This window comes from Lepidochelys kempii, chromosome 20 (genome assembly GCF_965140285.1).
Source record: "Lepidochelys kempii isolate rLepKem1 chromosome 20, rLepKem1.hap1, whole genome shotgun sequence".
NCBI lineage: Eukaryota > Metazoa > Chordata > Testudines > Cheloniidae > Lepidochelys > Lepidochelys kempii.
In genome coordinates this window covers 26960883-26979486 of record NC_136399.1, presented here as the reverse complement: position 1 = coordinate 26979486, position 18604 = coordinate 26960883, and the positions used below count along the sequence as shown (strand labels likewise).

Sequence of the window (18604 nt, the reverse complement as noted above, 5' to 3'; positions counted from 1 at the left end):
GGATCCGTCTGTCCGTCCCCCCCGGGCTCTGTCTGCCCCCACATGCCCCCCATGGATCTGTCTGTCCGTCCCCCCCGGGCTCTGTCTGCCCCCCCATGCCCCCCCATGGATCCGTCTGTCCGTCCCCCCCGGGGTCTGTCTGTCCCCACATGCCCCCCATGGATCCGTCTGTCCGTCCCCCCCGGGGTCTGTCTGTCCCCACATGCCCCCCCATGGATCCGTCTGTCCCCCCCCCGGGGTCTGTCTGCCCCCCCATGCCCCCGCATGGATCCGTCTGTCCGTCCCCCCCGGGGTCTGTCTGTCCCCACATGCCCCCCCATGGATCCGTCTGTCCGTCCCCCCCGGGGTCTGTCTGTCCCCACATGCCCCCCCATGGATCCGTCTGTCCGTCCCCCCCGGGGTCTGTCTGTCCCCACATGCCCCCCATGGATCCGTCTGTCCGTCCCCCCCGGGGTCTGTCTGTCCCCACATGCCCCCCATGGATCCGTCTGTCCGTCCCCCCCGGGGTCTGTCTGTCCCCACATGCCCCCCCATGGATCCGTCTGTCCGTCCCCCCCGGGGTCTGTCTGTCCCCACATGCCCCCCATGGATCCGTCTGTCCGTCCCCCCCGGGGTCTGTCTGTCCCCACATGCCCCCCATGGATCCGTCTGTCCGTCCCCCCCGGGGTCTGTCTGTCCCCACATGCCCCCCCATGGATCCGTCTGTCCGTCCCCCCCGGGGTCTGTCTGTCCCCACATGCCCCCCATGGATCCGTCTGTCCGTCCCCCCCGGGGTCTGTCTGTCCCCACATGCCCCCCCATGGATCCGTCTGTCCGTCCCCCCCGGGGTCTGTCTGTCCCCACATGCCCCCCATGGATCCGTCTGTCCGTCCCCCCCGGGGTCTGTCTGTCCCCACATGCCCCCCATGGATCCGTCTGTCCGTCCCCCCCGGGGTCTGTCTGTCCCCCCATGCCCCCGCATGGATCCGTCTGTCCGTCCCCCCCGGGGTCTGTCTGCCCCCCCATGCCCCCGCATGGATCCGTCTGTCCGTCCCCCCCGGGGTCTGTCTGTCCCCCCATGCCCCCCCATGGATCCGTCTGTCCGTCCCCCCCGGGGTCTGTCTGTCCCCACATGCCCCCCCATGGATCCGTCTGTCCGTCCCCCCCGGGGTCTGTCTGTCCCCACATGCCCCCCCATGGATCCGTCTGTCCGTCCCCCCCGGGGTCTGTCTGTCCCCACATGCCCACCTTCCGGGTCTGTCTGCCCCTCCATGCCCCCGCATGGATCGGTCTGTCCCCCCACCTCGGGTCTGTCTGTCCCACATGCCCCCTGATCCGTCTCTCCCCCCATAGGTCCGTCTTGCCCCATATCCCCCCAGTGCTATCACGCTCCCACCGCCCTGGCATGGCGTCACCTCGCCGCAGAGGGGGCTGCTCCCGCGTGGTGGACGTGGGCGCCCACGTTAATGGCTCCTGGGTGGTGCCCGGGCGCTGCCCAGCCCTCGGCTCTGCAGCCTCAGAGCCCTGGTCTGCGAGTGCCGAGAGCCAGGCCCTGCTCCCATGGGGCTGCCCGGGCCCCTGGCACCTCACCCAGCTGCCTCCCTCCCCCAGCTGCTGAGCAAGGGCAGGATCGTCCGGGCCTGGACCCAACCCCGCAACCCTGGCACCGTCGTGACAGCCAGGACGCTGGACGTGGAGCCCCAGCTGCTGCCCTCCTTCCGCATCGTGGCCTTTTACTACCTGCCGGGGCCTGCGGAGCTGGTGGCCGACTCGGTGTGGGTGGACGTGGCGGACGGCTGCATGGGCACCGTGAGTCCCTGGGGTGCCGGGCGGGGCGGCTGCGGCCCGATGGGCCTTTCCCTGCTTGGCCCCCCGGTTCCGCTCCCTGCCCCCTCCACGTCAGGGGCAGCCCAGGCCCCCTGCCCTGGGGTGGGGAGGGCGCCAGGGGCCGGGTTCTCGTCTCACCCCGTCTCCTCGTCCCGTCCAGCTGCGGGTTGGCCCCCAGAGCAAGGATGACAAGAAGAAGGAGTTCAAGCCCCAGCGGGAACTCAAGCTGGAGGTGACTGGGGACCCCCAGGCCATGGTGGGGCTGGTGGCCGTGGACAAGGCCCTGGTCACGCTCACCAAGAAAAACAAACTGACGCAGAAGAAGGTGAGAGAAGGCGCTGACCATGGGGGGGGGGAGGGGGCAGCCTAGGAGTTAGGACTCCTGGGTTCTCTCCTGGCTCTGGGAGGGGAGTGTAGTGGTTGGAGCAGGGGGCTGGGAGCCAGGACTCCTGGGTTCTCTCCTGGCTCTGGGAGGGGAGTGGGGTGTAGTGGTTGGAGCAGGGGGCTGGGAGCCAGGACTCCTGGGTTGTGGCAGGGGTCACCTGTCTCTCTGTGTCCTGTTCCCACCCCCACCCCCCCCGGGCAGGTCTGGGACATGGTGGAGGAACACGACATCGCCTGTACAGCGGGCAGTGGGAGGAACCACATGGGGGTGTTCACGGATGCGGGGCTGGACGTGGCCACCAGCCTGGGGATCTCCACCACAGCAAGGACAGGTAAGGCACGGACGGACAGGGCCTCCCACGGGGGGCAGAGATCCCAGCTCGCGGCCCCGGCAGGGCCCCGGCCAGCACATTCTGCATAGAATGGACACGGGGGCAGGACAGCTCGGGGCAGGGAACGGGCCACAGGGCCTGTCCCCTCGGGGGGCGCCGGCTCCCGCCCTGCCGCAGGGTGGGGCCTGGCTGGCCCAGGGAATGGGACATGGGGCCTGTCCCCTCCAGGCTGCAGCCTGGCCTGGGTACATCCCTTTCCCGGCCTGACGCCTCGTCCGCACACACGGGAGAGGGGTACATCCCCCGGGGCGACGCTCCGATTTCGCTTTCGCTTCACCCTGGTCCCAGCAGCCTGGTTCAAACCAGGGCCGGAGCGTCCACACGGCCTGTGACTGAACTGGTCCCAGCCCCCCACTGCCCCCTTTGCAAACCTGGCACCATTTGGCACAGCAGCCAGGCCTGGTCTCCGGGGGGGGGTCTCTGGAGGTGGGGGAGGCCCCCCCCCACCCCTAACGGCCCCCTGACCTTGCAGATCTGCGCTGCCCCCAGCCGGCTGCCAGGCGCCGGCGAAGCTCCCTGCAGACGCTGCAGAAGAAGCAGCTCAAAGGTAAGGAGGGTTTTCGGGGGGGGGTCCTGCTTCGTCATGCCAGGCTCCCCGTGCCCCACACGTGCCCCACCCAGAGCGCCCTGCCCCACGGAGCCACCACGGCCCTCGCCGCCACCCAGGATGCATGGAGCCCATCACAGGCCTCAGGCCGGCCCCGGCTCTCTGCCCGCCCAGCGTGGCACTGCCCTGCTGGCGTGTGCCCGGTCCTTACGCCCCGCTCACCCCCGCCGGCTCTGGGTGCTCGCCGGCTCCCGGCCCAAGGCCCTCGCCCCGTGCTCGTCTCCCCTCCCCTGTCCCGGATGCCTGGGTTCCAGCCCTGCCTGCACTGTTGCCCCAGTGGACCAGTACCCGACGGCCCTGGAGAGACGGTGCTGTGAGGCCGGGATCCGGGAGAACCCCATGGGGCACTCGTGCGAGCAGAGGACGAGCCGCGTGCACCTGGGCCCCCCCTGTGTGGCCGCCTTCCTGGACTGCTGCCGCTACGCCCGGGCCCTGACCCGCGAGGACCGCGCCAAGCTGCTGCTGGGGAAAAGTAACCGCGCCGGGGGGGCAGAGAGAGCCCGGGGGGACAGAGAGAGCCTAGCGGGGGGGAAAGAGAGAGCCCAGCGGGGGGGGGGCAGAGAGAGCCCAGCGGGGGGGGGGCAGAGAGAGCCCAGCGGGGGGGGGGCAGAGAGAGCCTTGCGGGGGGGAAAGAGAGAGCCCAGTGGGGGGGGGGGCAGAGAGAGCCCAGCGGGGGGGGGCAGAGAGAGCCCAGGGGGGCAGAGAGAGCCCAGGAAGGTGGAAAGAGAGAGTCCAGCGGGGGGGGGGGGCAGAGAGAGCCCAGCGGGGGGGGGAAAGAGAGAGCCCAGCGGGGGGGGCAGAGAGAGCCCAGCGGGGGGGGGGAAAGAGAGAGCCCGGGGGGGGCAGAGAGAGCCTTGCGGGGGGGAAAGAGAGAGCCCAGTGGGGGGAGGGGGCAGAGAGAGCCCAGCGGGGGGGGGAAAGAGAGAGCCCGGGGGGGGGAAAGAGAGAGCCCAGCGGGGGGGGGGCAGAGAGAGCCCAGCGGGGGGGGGGCAGAGAGAGCCCAGCGGGGTGCAGGGGCAGAGAACCAAGCCAGGAGGGGAGATGCCCATCAGGGCTGGGGCAGCACCAGCCGGCCTAGAGTTTGGTCTGATTTGGGGCAGCAGACCGGGGGGTGGGCCGCTGGTCTATGGAGGTGGTTGCCAGGGGAGGGGGCCCAGGCTGGGGAGGGGGGGGGCTAGGGTCCCAGGTGTCCGGTTTTCAAGGGGAATCCCCAGGGACGGCAGCACTCACGGGGCCATTAACAGTCCAGTCGGCAGCGCAGTGGGGCTAAGGCCGGCTCCCAGCCTGCCCTGGCTCCGCGCCGTTCCCGGAAGCTGCCGGCACGTTCAGCCCCACGGCGCTGGGGCGATCAGGGAAGCTCCGTGCCCTGGTCCCGCCCCCAGTGCCGGCTCCGCAGCTCCCATTGGCCGGGAACCGCAGTAAGCGGTTGGTAAGTGCTGCCCGGCCAGAGCCTGCACCCCAAACCCCCTGCCCTAGGTTGGAACCCCCTCCCGCACCCCAACCCCCTCCCAGAGCCCTCGCTCCGCACCCCCCCCGCACCCCAACCCCCTCCCCCAGCTCTGAGCCCCCTCCCGCACCCAAACCCCTCCCCCAGCTCTGAGCCCCCTCCCGCACCCCAACCCCCTCCCAGAGCCCTCGCTCCGCACCCCCCCACACCCCAACCCCCTCCCCCAGCTCTGAGCCCCCTCCCGCACCCCAACCCCCTCCCAGAGCCCTCGCTCCGCACCCCCCCACACCCCAACCCCCTCCCCCAGCTCTGAGCCCCCTCCCGCACCCCAAGCCCCTCCCAGAGCCCTCGCTCTGCACCCCGCCCCCGCACCCCGCCCCCCTCCCCCAGCCCAGTGAAAGTGAGGGAGGGTGGGGGAGAGCGAGAGACGGAGGGAGGGAAGGGGGGGCTTTGGGGAAGGGGAGGGGCAGGGGTGCTGAAAGGGTGTTGGGTTTTGTGCGCTTAGAAAGTGGGCCACCCTGCGGGGGGGCTGACTGTGGGGGAGGGGCCCGGCCCGTGGGGGGCTCAGGGGGGCCCCTGCCATCAGGCCCGCGCTGACCGCCCCCGAACGCCCTGCAGCCAGCGAGGACGAGGGCTGCGAGGACGAGGACTGCGCTGGCAGTGCCGTGGTGAGGAGCTACTTCCCGGAGAGCTGGCTGTGGGAGAAGTTCGTCCTGACCAAGGCCGCCCCGCTCCAGCCGGGGTGAGGGGGGCTGGGCCTGGGGCACGGGGGGGCCGTAACCCGGCCAGCCCCACAGGGCGGGGAGAAGGTGGGGTGTCCCGCACGTCAGGGCACTGTGCAGCTTCCCCTGCCGGGGCTGGCCCCGGTCGCAGCCGGGAGACCGGGCCAGGCCCCTGGGTGGGGATTTCTGGGTTCCCAGCGGCCCCCATGGCCCCCTGTGTCGTCTCAACTCCAGCCCAGAAGATGCCCCAGGGCCTGGTCCAAACCCCCGGCCAGGATCCTGCTGCTGGCACCAGCCGCAGTGTTCAGTGAATGCCCCTGATTCGAACTCGCCTCCCTCCCCACAGCCTGGCCAGACACCTGATCAGCAAATTCCTCCCCGACTCCATCACCACCTGGCACATCCTGGCCGTCAGCCTGAGGAAAGACAAAGGTAACCCAGCCTCTGGGGCCTGCAGGGCGGGAGTGAGGGCCCCAGGAGAGCTTGGGGTGGGGGGCGCAGGGCTGGGCTAGCAGGGGCTGTGGGTCGGGAGTGAGGGGCACCGGCAGGGCTGGGGGGCCCAGGGCTGGGCTAGCAGGGGCTGCGGGTCGGGAGTGAGGGGCACCGACAGGGCTGGGGGGCCCAGGGCTGGGCTAGCAGGGGCTGTGGGTCGGGAGCGAAGGGCACAGGCAGGGCTGGAGGCCCAGGGCTGGGCTAGCAGGGGCTGTGGGTCGGGAGTGAGGGGCACCGGCAGGGCTGGGGGGCCCAGGGCTGGGCTAGCAGGGGCTCCGGGTCGGGAGTGAGGGGCACTGGCAGGGCTGGGGGCTCAGGGCTGGGCTAGCAGGGGCTGCGGGTCGGGAGTGAGGGGCACTGGCAGGGCTGGGGGCTCAGGGCTGGGCTAGCAGGGGCTGCGGGTCGGGAGTGAGGGGCACCGGCAGGGCTGGAGGCCCAGGGCTGGGCTAGCAGGGGCTGCGGGTCGGGAGTGAGGGGCACAGGCAGGGCTGGGGGCTCAGGGCTGGGCTAGCAGGGGCTGCGGGTCGGGAGTGAGGGGCACCGACAGAGCTGGGGGGCCCAGGGCTGGGCTAGCAGGGGCTGCGGGTCGGGAGTGAGGGGCACCGGCAGGGCTGGAGGCCCAGGGCTGGGCTAGCAGGGGCTGCGGGTCGGGAGTGAGGGGCACAGGCAGGGCTGGGGGCTCAGGGCTGGGCTAGCAGGGGCTGCGGGTCGGGAGTGAGGGGCACCGGCAGGGCTGGAGGCCCAGGGCTGGGCTAGCAGGGGCTGCGGGTCGGGAGTGAGGGGCACAGGCAGGGCTGGGGGCTCAGGGCTGGGCTAGCAGGGGCTGCGGGTCGGGAGTGAGGGGCACCGGCAGGGCTGGAGGCCCAGGGCTGGGCTAGCAGGGGCTGCGGGTCGGGAGTGAGGGGCACAGGCAGGGCTGGGGGCCCAGGGCTGGGCTAGCAGGGGCTGTGGGTCGGGAGCGAGGGGCACCGGCAGGGCTGGGGGCCCAGGGCTGGGCTAGCAGGGGCTGCGGGTCGGGAGTGAGGGGCACCGGCAGGGCTGGGGGCCCAGGGCTGGGCTAGCAGGGGCTGTGGGTCGGGAGCGAGGGGTGCAGCAATGGCCCCAGTGTCCCAGGGGATGCGCCCGGCTGACCCCCCGGCCCCCCAGGGCTCTGCATCTCTGAGCCCTACGAGGTGACGGTGAAGGTCCCGTTCTTCATTGATCTGCGGCTGCCCTTCTCCGTGGTGCGGAACGAACAGGTGGAGGTGCGGGCCGTGGTCTACAACTACTACGAGGACGATGACGTGCTCCAGGTGAGGGGGGCTCTGAGTCCTGGGGGGCCCCAGTGGGCGGGTCTGAGTTCTGGGGGGCCCTGGCCCCAGTGGGAGCTCTGAGTGCTGGGAGGATCCCTGGTAGGGGGGGCTCGGTTCTGGGGGGGGGGGCTCTGAGTGCTGGGAGGATCCCTGGTAGGGGGGGCTCGGTTCTGGGGGGGGGGCTCTGAGTGCGGGGGGGGCCCTGGTGGGGGGGCTCGGTTCTGGGGGGTTCTGGGGGGGGCTCTGAGTGTGGGGGGGGCCCTGGTAGGGGGGGCTCAGTTCTGGGGGGCCCCGGTGGGGAGCTCTGAGTGCTGGGGGGCCCCAGCCCCAGGGGGGGGGTCAGTTCTGGGGGGCGCTCTCACTGCCCCCTGCTGCCTGGCTCAGCGGCGCCGCGTGCCGGGCCAGGTGCTGGTGGAGTTCCCCTACCAGGAGCCGCTGTGCAGCCCAGCCACCAAGGGGACAAGCTTCCGGCAGAGGCTGCGGGTGCCCCGGGGCTCGTCCCGGGCCGTGCGCATCGTGGTGGTGCCCCTGGAGCTGGGCCCCATCATGGTGGAGGTTCGGGCCTCGGCCCAGGGCCTGGGCTTCCGTGACACCGTGCGGAGGATGCTCAACGTCCAGGTAACGGACGCTGCCAAGGGGCTGGGGGCTGGGCGGTTGGAAGGGGCTGGGGGCAGTGGGGGCATGGGCGGGCTCTGGGGGAGTGGGCGGCTCTGCGGAGATCTGGGGTTGGGAGGGGAGCTGGGGGGGGTCTGGGTGGCTCTGGGGGGGCTGGAAGGGGCTGGGGGCAGTGGGGGATGGGCAGGCTCTGGGGGAGTAGGGGGCTGGGAGCCTGGGGTCGGAGCGGGAGCCAGGGGGTCTGAGTGGCTCTGGGGGGGCTGGAAGGGGCTGGGGGCAGTGGGGGATGGGCAGGCTCCAGGAGAGTAGGGGGCCGGGCTCAGGATGGAAGGGCTCCCCCTGAAGCCCCATCCCTCAGACCCGCTCTCGGCTCCTCGCGTTGCAGGCGGGGGGTGAAATCCGGCGGCTCTCACGGAGCATCATCCTGAACCCCAAAGGTTCGTGCAGGAACTTGCTGGTCGCCCCGGCCACGCAGCCGGGCTCTGCACTCTCACGGCCTGTACCGTCCGCCCCAGGCAGGGGTCCCGGGGCCCGAGCAGCTCCCTCCGGTCGGGGCCTTGCCGGGCCCTTTCCATGAGGAGAAGTAGCAGGTGCCAGGCAGGTGGTCCCTGGTGCAATCCCGGTTCCTGAGCATGGCCAGAACCCCGCTCCCCTGGGCGCAGCAGGAATAAGCAGCCACAGGGAGTTTCCTTGCTCACGATTTCCAAGGCAGTCCTGTGCCCGGCAGAGCTCTGTCCGTTAGCTTCCTCCCACACTGTCACAGCCATGGTCCCACTGCGGCCCTCTGTGCTGGGGCACAGATGCCCTCAGCTGCTCGGCCCCGGCACGTCACAGCCCGTGCCCAGGGCAGCCCCTCCACCCATGTGGCTGAGCCTCTCACAAGCTGTGCTGCCCGGCCCAGCCTTGGGCGGTGGCTCCTCGTTTTCCAGCTCTCGCTACATACGGGGGTTTAATTGCTCCTTCCATTGAGGAGGAGAGGGGTGCTTAGCACACCCAGGTCTGCGATTGTCTGTAGATCGAAGGGCTGCTAACACCTTCCAGGCTACAGGGACCGGGCACCTGGTGCTGGCTCTCCTGGCCTAGGCTGCCCCGCAACAGGCATCTCCCTGCCCCACACCCTCCCCTGCAGCATTCAGCGCCCCACCCCCTGCAGCCCCATGGCAGGAGCTCGTTTAAGGCCAATCTGAGTGTCAGGGCACCACCCCTCCCTCACCGCGAATGCTCCGTCCTCCCCTGGCAGGGCAACTGCAGCAGGAGCTGGTCCGAAGCCATCACCTCGAAAACCTGGTGCCCGACACAGACTCTGAGGTCTTCATTAGCGTGCAAGGTATGCGGGGCGCCAGCCGGGCCCAGCTCCGCAGGGGCACCAGGCAGCACCTGCGGCTCGGCCTTTGAGCAGCTGCTGGGCCCATAAACGTCCCCCCAGGGCTCCCCTCCCCCGTTTCCCTGCCCTCTGAGCTCCAGGGGCCTCCCTGGCCCCAGTGCATCGCATGGGACACACTCTGCTCTCGCCCACGCTGCTGTAAATCACCCTGCTCTGCCCCAAGAAACACGCCCCTCCCAGAGCCAGGGAGAGAACCCAGGAGTCCTGGCTCCCAGCCCCCCTGCTCTAACCACTAGCCCCCACTCCCCTCCCAGAGCCAGGGAGAGAACCCAGGAGTCCTGGCTCCCAGCCCCCCTGCTCTAACCACTAGCCCCCACTCCCCTCCCAGAGCCAGGGAGAGAACCCAGGAGTCCTGGCTCCCAGCCCCCTGTCTAACCACTAGCCCCCACTCCCCTCCCAGAGCTGGGGTACAATGCCACTGCCCTTCCCTGTCCCAGGAGCACCAGGTTCTCAGGAGCACACTTGGCGTGGCCAGGCTGCCCGCAGCTAGCCGGGGCTGGGGGGAAGGGGCAAGCTGGGGCGCGAGTGGGCATCACTGCAGGGCTCTCGGCAGGGGACCTGCTCGGCGAGACGCTGGTGGGGGGGCTGCAGAGCTCCACGCTGCAGAAGCTGATCACGCTGCCGGGGGGGTGCGTGGAGCAGAACATCTTCCGGGTCACCCCGAACATCATCCTCACCCACTACCTGGACACCACCAAGCAGTGGGACCAGATCGGGGTGGAGCTCCGGGACCGGGCCATCCAGAACATCGTCCAAGGTGAGCGGGGCCCAGCCAGGCCAGCGGGGTGGGAGGGCGGGTTTGCAATGTGGGGGGGGTTTCCATGCAGCCCCTGCCCTGGGGCTCCGACAGCCCAGCCCCGACTGTGTGTCTGTCTGGTCTCTCCCACAGGCTACGTGCACCAGCTGCGTTACAGAGAGCGTGATGGTTCCTACAGGCCCTATGCGGGAAGCACCGGCAGCACCTGGTAAGGCACCTGCCTCGTGGGGGCGGCGGGGCTGGGGATGGTGAGCTGGGCAGAGTGCGCGTGCAATGCTGCCCTCCCCAGGCAAGATTAGAGCTGCTCGGGCTGTGTGTCATACACCCTATACAGCTCACACCAAGTGGGGATTCTCCATTTGCTCGGCTGTCTGGGCAGGGGCAGCGGGAGCTGGGGTCTGTGCTGGTGTGGGGGAAGGCCTGGCTGTGGTGCCGCGAAGGGGGCAGGGCCCCGTCCACACAGAGCCCCGCAAGGGGGCAGTGCCGCCTCCCGGCTCAGCTCCCCGCAGTGACGTGTTCGCAGCAGCTCCCTTGGGCACGGTGCCGCCTGCTGCCAGGTCTGGCCAAAGCTCTCCCATGGCCTCGGCACTCCCCTGCCCTCCAGCCCTGCAGACTCATGCGACCCCCACTCCCGGCAGGCTGACCGCCTACATCCTCAAGGTGTTTGCCATGGCCTTGCCACTGGGCGCCCCCGTCGACCCCAGCCAGCTGTGTGCCAGCACCCGGTGGCTGATCGGCCAGAGGCAGGAAGCGTCCGGGTGTTTCCGTGAGGACGCTGCGATTTATACGCCCGCGATGCAGGTACCGGTCGCTCCATTGGCCAGAGGGGAGGCTGGGCGGGAAACGCAGGCCCGACAGATGGTGCGATGGACGCCAGCCCCAGGCCCCCGGCCGTGCCAGGTTGGGCCCTGCCGGACGTTCCCCTGCAGCTCCCTTTCACGTTACAGAACAAGGGCCCTGCGCCTGCTGCTGGCCCTCGCCTACAGCAGGATCTGCACTCACTGCTTGGCCTAGCCACTTCTCTGGTGCCCATCCCCACGGTGTCTGGGCACCTGGCATTCCTCCCTGCTGCACTGGATGGGCTGTCCCAGCCAGGGGGAGGGGGTGATTTTCCGACGAGCTGGGCGGTGCAGCCGCGGTTAGGCGGCCGCGAACGCCAGGGCTAAGCTGTATGCCCTGGCCGGCAAAGCTGGGCCAGCAAAGTCTCTAGTGCGGCCGTGGGCATGCCGGCAAGGCTGCCCCGGGACCGGCGAGCACTGTCCACGCTAGGAGCTCTCTGCTGGCGTGGTATCCCGGGCTAGCCTGATCGGCAAGGCTCTCTGATCACGGGGCACTGGGCAAAGCTGTCCTGGCAAAGCTCCGTCCCTCGCCCGCGGTCACACCAGGGAGCCAGTGATAGCTCAGGGATCAGCACCCCGAGCCCCACCCTCTGCATTCCCTCCCGCTGCTGGCAAGGCTGGGGATGGGGCGCGGGCGCAGGGCGACGGGCCCCGGGTGGGGTTTGTTGCATCAGAGAACAACAGATCCAGCTAGTCCAGTTGCTTCCCCCAGGGGTACTTCCTGGATATAAATTCCTCCTCAGGGAGATGCGGGAGTGAGTCCGGGACTGGGGAGCAGTGCGTTAGCTGAATTTGTCTGCTAAGATGATCTGCAGCAAACAGAGCCAACGTTGCTAGTGGCATCCTTAGGCTTCAGAGTCAACAGCCCATTGGGGCAAGAGGGGCAGTTCGCCCTCCACCCCTGCAGCCCTTGTCTCAGGCTCGCTTCATGCTCTCACCCCTGGGAGGGCTCCGGGACACCCTTTGCCTGAGTGCCCTGGGCACGTGGCCCCCTGGCAGCTGGCTCCGCGGGGCGCACGGGCAGGCTCCTTTGGCACCTCCCCTCCCTGCCCGGCTGCTGCTCAGCTCTGCCCCTGCCCCGGGCAGGGCTCTGGGGTTGGGGGTCCCACCCGGCTCCCATGCGGCTCGCCCATCCCCCTCTGCTCTTCCTCCGCAGGGCGGGTACCGCGGCTCCGACGCAGACGCCTCCCTCACAGCCTTCGTGCTCGTGGCGCTGAAGGGGGCTGAGTCCATCTGCAGGAACCACGTGAACGTAGGTGGAGGGCGGGCGGCGCGGTCCTGTCCCGGGCGCCCGGCGCGGTCCCCCTCGGCGGCAGTGCTGGGCAGGGTCCTGCAGCCCCCACTTCCTGCGAGTCACGTTCCCCGTGACGCTCAGCCAGCGCGCAGAACAGGAACACCGTCCACACCGGAGCTTGAGGGCTTGAGCAGGACCCCTTAGTCCGGTCCTTCTGGGGGGTAGAGAGCTTAGACCCCCGCTCTGGGCCTCCCCCCTCTTCCCTAGCCCACTCCAAACTGAAAGAAAAACCCCCCTGCGTCCCACCCAGCCTCCCCCCAGCTCCTCCTCCAGCCTTTGTCCAGTTTCCCGGGCAAAAGTGTCCCCTGGCCCCAGCCCCCTCCCGGCTCAGGTGACCGGCTCTCCGGTCTCCCATCCCCAGTGAAACTCCCCTGCCACATTCCCAGGTCAACACTCCCCCCTCCCTGCTGCGTCACGTCGGGCCTCTGCAAAGCAGCCCAGGTGCCCTGGTGATGGGCTTCCGAGAGTCCCCAAACCAGCAGCCAATGCAGGACCGGCCCAGCCCATTGCGATCCTGGCGCCGGGGGCCAGTGTTCCCATGGGCATCCCGCAAGCTTGTCTCTGGGGCAGGGACCCAGTACCTGGGGGGAGCGTGGGGGAAAGGTCCCAGCTGGTCCCCATTCTGCGGCACCTTTCGTGGGCGCTGAATCCCACAGGTCCTGCCCGCAGTCTGTTTTCCTTCTGTCCCGGTGACAGGAGCTTCCCGACGGCCTGTGGAGCGCCCAGGGCTACCTGGAGAGCCGCCTCCGGAGCCTGCAGAACCCCTACAGCGTGGCCATCAGCTCCTACGCCCTGGCCCTGGTGAACAGCTCCCTGGCCAACGCTGTCCTGGACAGCTTCGCCGCCCACAGTGAGTGCAGAGCCGGGGCAGGGGGCTGGGACCGGCGCTCGGCACCGCCCGGGGCTGGGGGCTCAGAGCAAGGCGGGTGCTGAGTGCGGGGCGGGGCTGGGCTGGTGAAGTGGGGCAGGAAGGCAGAGAGGAGGGGGCTGTGCCAAACGCTGGGGGGGGGGCACACGTGACTGTGTGTGTGCCGTGTGCATGCAATGGCAAGTGACTCTGCACCTGTGTGTGAGTGCGGTGGGCTCTGCCTGGGTGAGCTGCGCGTGCGATGCGTGTGCAATGCATGTGAGCTGCGCGTGCGATGCGTGTGCGATGCATGTGAGATGCGCGTGCGATGCACGTGAGCTGCGTGTGCGATGCATGTGCTGTGTCCCGTTGGTCCCCTGCTGACGGTAGCGCCGCTCTCCACAGACAAGACACACTGGCCCGTGGACCAGCACACGGACCGTGCTCTGTACAGCATCGAAGCCACGGCCTACGGCCTCCTGCAGAAGCTGACACTCGGGCGCTTTGAGGAGACCCACCCCATTGTGCGGTGGCTGGTCGAGAGCAGGGGGTTCGGCGGGGGGTATGACAGCACCCAGGTGAGAGCTGGCGTGGGGGCCCTGAGCGCCAGGAGGCGGGATCGTGCATGGGCCTGAGCATGGCCAGCCCTCCCTCCCGCCCCACATGGGGGTCCCTCCCACCGCTTTGGGGGCTTGGTTCCCAGCTGGTGGCCAGTCAGTGCCCCCCTGGGATCTCAGCCTTGGCGTGCTCACAGCACACAGAGCCACTGGATGAAAACATGGATCCGTCTGCTGGGAGGCCGCCACATGCCACGGCTTTAGTGCCCGAGAACATGCAGGAACCCAAACCAGAGAGAGACAAAGCAGGCTGCTCCCTGTGGCAGGGAGGCCCAACTGCCCCTGGCTGGCTGGCTGCCGACTGACCGCCTCCACGACCCCCCACGCTGCAAGTGAACACACCCCTCCGCACACCACAAGCCTGTGTCCACCATCCCCAGACCCAGAGGTCTCCACCGGGGAGACTCAGCTGGTGCCACGTCCCTAGCAGTCCCTGTGGGGGTGGGGTGGGGTGGGGAGGGGCTGGCCAGGGGTGGAGGTCCCAGGCAGGCCCTGCCCGCACTGCCCCTCGGGGTGGCGACGGGAGGGAGCCAGTCCCAGTGCACCCAGCCAGCAGCAACCTGGCGCGACGGGAGCCGGACCCGCTCCTCCTGCCCTGCCCGGGGGTGCTCGCGGGGCTGCCCTGCCCACCAGACTGGCTGTGGCGCGTGAGGGGCTTTGGAGCAGCCTCCCCCTGGCCAGGCGCCCGCCGCGGCTGGTGCCTCTCCGCACACGGGGCTCGAGCACGTGCTCCGGAGCTTCGCTGAACTGGTGCCTCCATGCCCCTCGCCCGGGTGGGACCTTCCCCAGCGCGCTCCCCCCGCAGCCACAGCCCGGCCCCTCGCGGCCCCTGCTGCCAGCCTCTGCCTGCTCCCCAGACCACGGTGATCGGCATGCAGGCCCTGGCGCAGTACCGGGCCACCGTCCCCGCCGAGAAGGTCGTCGACCTGAAGGTGCGGGTCACTGCGCCCACGCGCAACCTGGCCGAGCTCTGGGACATCAACAACAACAACGCCTACCTGCAGCGGTCCAACTCCAAAAAGGTCAGCCCCGCCCCCTGGCCTCAGGCTCCGCCCCTGCCCCGCCCCTGCCCCGCAGCCCCGCCCCTTCCCCTCGGGTCCCGCCCCCTGCCCTTGGACTCTGCGCTCAGGCCCCGCCCCTAGCATGCAAACCCACCCCCTGCCCTTGATCTCCACCCCCTCCCCTCAGGTCCCGCCCCCTGCCCTTGGGCCCCACCCCCTGGCATGCAGCCACACCCATGGCACAAAGCCACACCCCCTGGGAACACACCTGGCGTACAGGGCTCGCAGACCTGAGCAGAGCTCCCGCCAAGGACCCTGTGCTCCACGGCCAGGGCAGGCGGCTGCGGGCTCCGGGGTGCTGCAGAGCCTAACAGCTCCTCAGCATCTCCCCCTTTCCCCTGCAGTTCTACGCCCAGGACACTCTGAACATCACCGCCCAGGGGAGGGGCACCGGCACGGTGACAGTGAGTGTGAAGCCTGGGCCCGGCTGGTGACCCACAGCCCAACCCAGCCCTGCACCTCCTGGGGAACACGGGGACCGGGGCTCCCATCAGTGGGCTAGACTAGAGAGGAGCAGGGGCCAGGACTCCTGGGTTCTCTCCCTGGCTCTAGGAGGGGAGTGGGGTCTAGTGGTTACAGCAGGGAGGGAGGGGGCTGAGAGCCAGGACTCCTGGGTTCTCTCCCCAGCTCTAGGAGGAGAGTGGGGTTAGTGGTTAGAGCGGGGGGGCTGGGAGCCAGGACTCCTGGGTTCTCTCCCCAGCTCTAGGAGGGGAGTGGGAGTTAGTGGTTAGAGCAGGGGGGACTGGGAGCCAGGACTCCTGGGTTCTCTCCCCAGCTCTAGGAGGAGAGTGGGGTTAGTGGTTAGAGCGGGGGGGGGCTGGGAGCCAGGAGGACTCCTGGGTTCTGCTCCTGATGCTGGCCCCACCTTGCTGTGCCATGGTGCACCTTGCCCACAGGCTGGCTGGCGGGGGTGACCCCCTCACGCACGCGCTCGGCTTCATTCCCAGCTCCTGACCGTGTACCACACGCTGCCGCCGGTCCGCGAGCACGAGTGCCAGGCCTTCCAGCTGGCTGTGACCGTGGAGGACGTCCCCGAAGGTACAGCGGGGCTGTCGTCTGCTCCCCTGGGAGCCGGCCCGGCTGCGCCTGTGGCCCGGCTGCCCCAGTCCATGTCCCCGAGCCCCGGGTTGACAGAAACGGGGCCCCTCTGCCTGACAGGAGGAGACGCCCCCTGGGGCCCAGCCCCATAGCTCGGCCCTGCCCTAATCCTGCCCTTTGGGTTCGCAGACAAGAAGAAGCACGAATACATCGACACCTTCCGGCTCCGGCTCCAGGCCAGGTAACGACCCGGCCCTGGCGAGGGCAGAACCCGGGCGACGGCTGAGCCAGGGCTGGCTGAGTCTTGTGTCACGCCCGGGGCAGGGGGCTTGCTCCAGGGTCCCTGCGGGGTAGGGCACTTCCAGGGCAGTGCCTTCGCGCCTCCCGCTGCCTAGCAGGGCGGGGAGTCAGCCCCAGCCGTCCCCCGCGGAGATTCTGCCCCCGCCGTGGGTCCGGCCCCCCGGGTCCCTCCACTCTGCTTCACAGCCCTGTACAAAGAACATGAGCAGAGAAAGGCAGGGTGTGCCCCATGGGGCCTTGCCCTCACAACCCTGCCCCTTCCCTGTGCCCCATGGGGCCTGCCCCCTGCCCGCTCTGTGAGACCGGTGGGGCCCTGACCCACCAGCCCTGCTCCCTGCTTGTTCCCTCTTCCCCATGGGGCCTGCCCTCACAGCCCTGCCCCTTCCCTGTGTCCCATGGGGCCTGCCCCCTGCCCGCTCTGTGAGACCGGTGGGGCCCTGACCCACCAGCCCTGCTCCCTGCTTGTTCCCTGTTCCCCATGGGCCCTGCCCTCACAGCCCTGCCCCTTCCCTGTGCCCCATGGGGCCTGCCCCTGCCCATACCTGAAGGCCACTCTCTGGTCCCTAGGTCCCTGGGGCTGCGGGATGCCACAATGACCATCATCGACATCTCCTTGCTGACGGGCTTCGAGCCCGACCTGGAGGATCTGAAGCAGGTGACTCGGGGTAACGGGCTGGCCCGAGGCTCCAGGCCCCATGGCGAGAGGGTTGCTGGTTCCGGGCCTGAGGCTCTGTGGGGCTGCCATGGGGAGCCAGCCCCGCGCGTGGCCCTGTTAGCCCTGGGGGTCAGAGACAGGGTCCCTGCAGCGCCCACCCCATGGCTTGGCAGGGGAGGGAGTGGAGACAGGGGCACCCCACAGACCGGACCCGCAGCCGGGCTCCTGGGAGCTGGGGGCAGCTTGGGGGGTGCTGCTGGCTGAGGGGGCAGCTGGGCCTGTCAGGGGCAGGGCAGCCCCAGAGCCCCAGCTCAGCCGTGTCTGCCTGGCCCCACAGCTCACCAACAGCGTGGAGCAGTACATCTTCCTCTTCGAGAGCAAGGCCACGTTCAGCAACCACTCCGTCCTCCTCTACTTCCGCCAGGTGAGGGGCCTGGCCCAGCCACCCGCCTGCCCTGCGCCCCGGGACCCTGCCCCTCGTCCCCCCCCAATGTGGGACCCTGCCCCTCGTCCCCCCCACCACTCCGTCCTCCTCTACTTCCGCCAGGTGAGGGGCCTGGCCCAGCCGCCCGCCTGCCCTGCGCCCCGGGACCCTGCCCCTCGTCCCCCCCCCCCACATGTGACCCTGCCCCTCATCCCCTCAATGTGGGACCCTCCCCTTGTGAGACCCTGCTCCTCCCCCACCCCCCGGAACCCTGACCCTCGTCCCTCCCCCTCAATGTGGGACCCTGCCCCCCCCGCCTCTTGTCCCTTCCCCACAACGTGGGACCCTTTCCTTCCTTCCCCCCCCCGTCCGACCCTGCCCCTCCCTCCCTGTGTCGGACCCTGCCCCTCCCCAACCCAGGGACCCTGCCCCTCACCACAGTACCCCTACCCCACAAGTCTGCTTCCCCCTGAGATGCTCCAACCAAGGCCTCTCACGGTGCAGCCCCGGGTGACTGGGGGCTCTGGGGACCCTGCGGGCTGTACTGAGGGGTGTTGGCCCCCAGCGTGACAGAGAATGGGGTTCCCACGAGGGTGTCTGAGGGCACGGCTGCCTGGCAGTCCGGGGAGGCAGCCAGGAGGGGATGGCGCAGCCTGCCCGGGGGGTGCAGCGCAGACCTGGGGCTGTTCACCCCATGCCGGCAGCGCCCGCGCTGACCTCGGAGACGCCCGGGAAGGGCCCTGCCGTGCCACGCAACCCTGTGGTAAGAGCGCGGGAGCCAATGCCAGGATCGGGGCTGCCTGAGCGCCCACCCCCCGGCCCCCTGGGCGAGCGCCCAGTGCTTCCTGCTGGCCTCTCACCAGGGCCGGGCCCAGCCCCACACGCAGGGGTCAGCTGAGACGGCTCAAGCCAGCACGTGCCCAGCTGGGCTGAGCGGTGCCCAGAGCAGGGGGCCCCGGAGCTGCCCCGAGGGGGTTGGTCAGAGGCTGGCCCCTGGCTGTGTCCTGCCCTCACTGCAGCCCCGCTGGGCCAATGGGCTTTTCCCCGGCGCCCATCCCTGAGCCCTGGCAGCGCTTCCCGCAGGGATTTCTCGGCTCAGGGAGGGGGTTCCCCACGTGCTGGGCAGCGAGGCACAGGCAGAGCGGGTCTGGCCTGGCACTGGGGTTCAGCAGGGCTGCGGCGATTCAAAGGGACCTGGGTCTGTCCATGGGGGGGCACATGCAGAGGTCTGGGGCAGGACCGTCCCGGGCTGCAGCCAGCCTGGGGCACAAGGGGGCAGGTTACCCCCCAGCAGCTGCTGCCGGGTGCCCTGTGGCCCGCCCCAGGCTGGATGGGCCCAGGGCCGAGCCGGCCAGTCTCTCCCCGTGCTCTGCAGGTTTCCAATCAGACGGACACGGAAGTCGGGTTCCGGATTCACCAGCGCCTGGAGCTGGGGCTGCTGCAGCCAGCCGTGGCCACCATCTATGAATATTACGAGCCCGGTGAGCGGCTGCCTTAGAGGTCCGTGCAGAGGCTGCACCTCGGGGGCGACCGACGCTGCCGGGAAGGCCCCTGCATCAGCGTCTGCACTGGAACCCCGTTTCCACGTCTGGGAGTTCCCCGCGGAGGGAGAGGGAGAGGGCCGGGACGGG

The 18604-nt window shown here is 69.9% G+C and overlaps 1 protein-coding gene across 5 annotated transcripts in view; it reads left to right on the top strand.

Annotated features, from left to right (window-relative positions):
* Positions 1-18593, top strand: part of LOC140900756 (venom factor) — a 36831-nt gene extending 18238 nt beyond the window's left edge. The window contains exons 13-36 of one of the 5 annotated variants that reach the window (XM_073318525.2): positions 1591-1788; positions 1967-2131; positions 2393-2522; positions 3055-3129; positions 3467-3661; positions 5255-5378; positions 5705-5790; positions 6997-7142; positions 7548-7760; positions 8143-8194; positions 8998-9084; positions 9695-9898; positions 10031-10106; positions 10537-10699; positions 11894-11989; positions 12728-12881; positions 13284-13456; positions 14353-14517; positions 14901-14960; positions 15504-15594; positions 15784-15835; positions 16462-16549; positions 16887-16973; positions 18349-18593. In XM_073318525.2, coding sequence (XP_073174626.2) covers positions 1591-1788; positions 1967-2131; positions 2393-2522; positions 3055-3129; positions 3467-3661; positions 5255-5378; positions 5705-5790; positions 6997-7142; positions 7548-7760; positions 8143-8194; positions 8998-9084; positions 9695-9898; positions 10031-10106; positions 10537-10699; positions 11894-11989; positions 12728-12881; positions 13284-13456; positions 14353-14517; positions 14901-14960; positions 15504-15594; positions 15784-15835; positions 16462-16549; positions 16887-16973; positions 18349-18471 — 3003 coding nt within the window. In that variant the 3' untranslated portion in view covers positions 18472-18593. Of the gene's footprint in view, positions 1-1590; positions 1789-1966; positions 2132-2392; positions 2523-3054; positions 3130-3466; positions 3662-5254; positions 5379-5704; positions 5791-6996; positions 7143-7547; positions 7761-8142; positions 8195-8997; positions 9085-9694; positions 9899-10030; positions 10107-10536; positions 10700-11893; positions 11990-12687; positions 12882-13283; positions 13457-14352; positions 14518-14900; positions 14961-15503; positions 15595-15783; positions 15836-16461; positions 16550-16886 lie in introns of those variants that run through there. The other 4 variants (XM_078849491.1, XM_078849489.1, XM_078849490.1 and 1 more) reach the window with 4 other exon arrangements.
* The last annotated feature ends 11 nt before the right edge of the window (positions 18594-18604 follow it).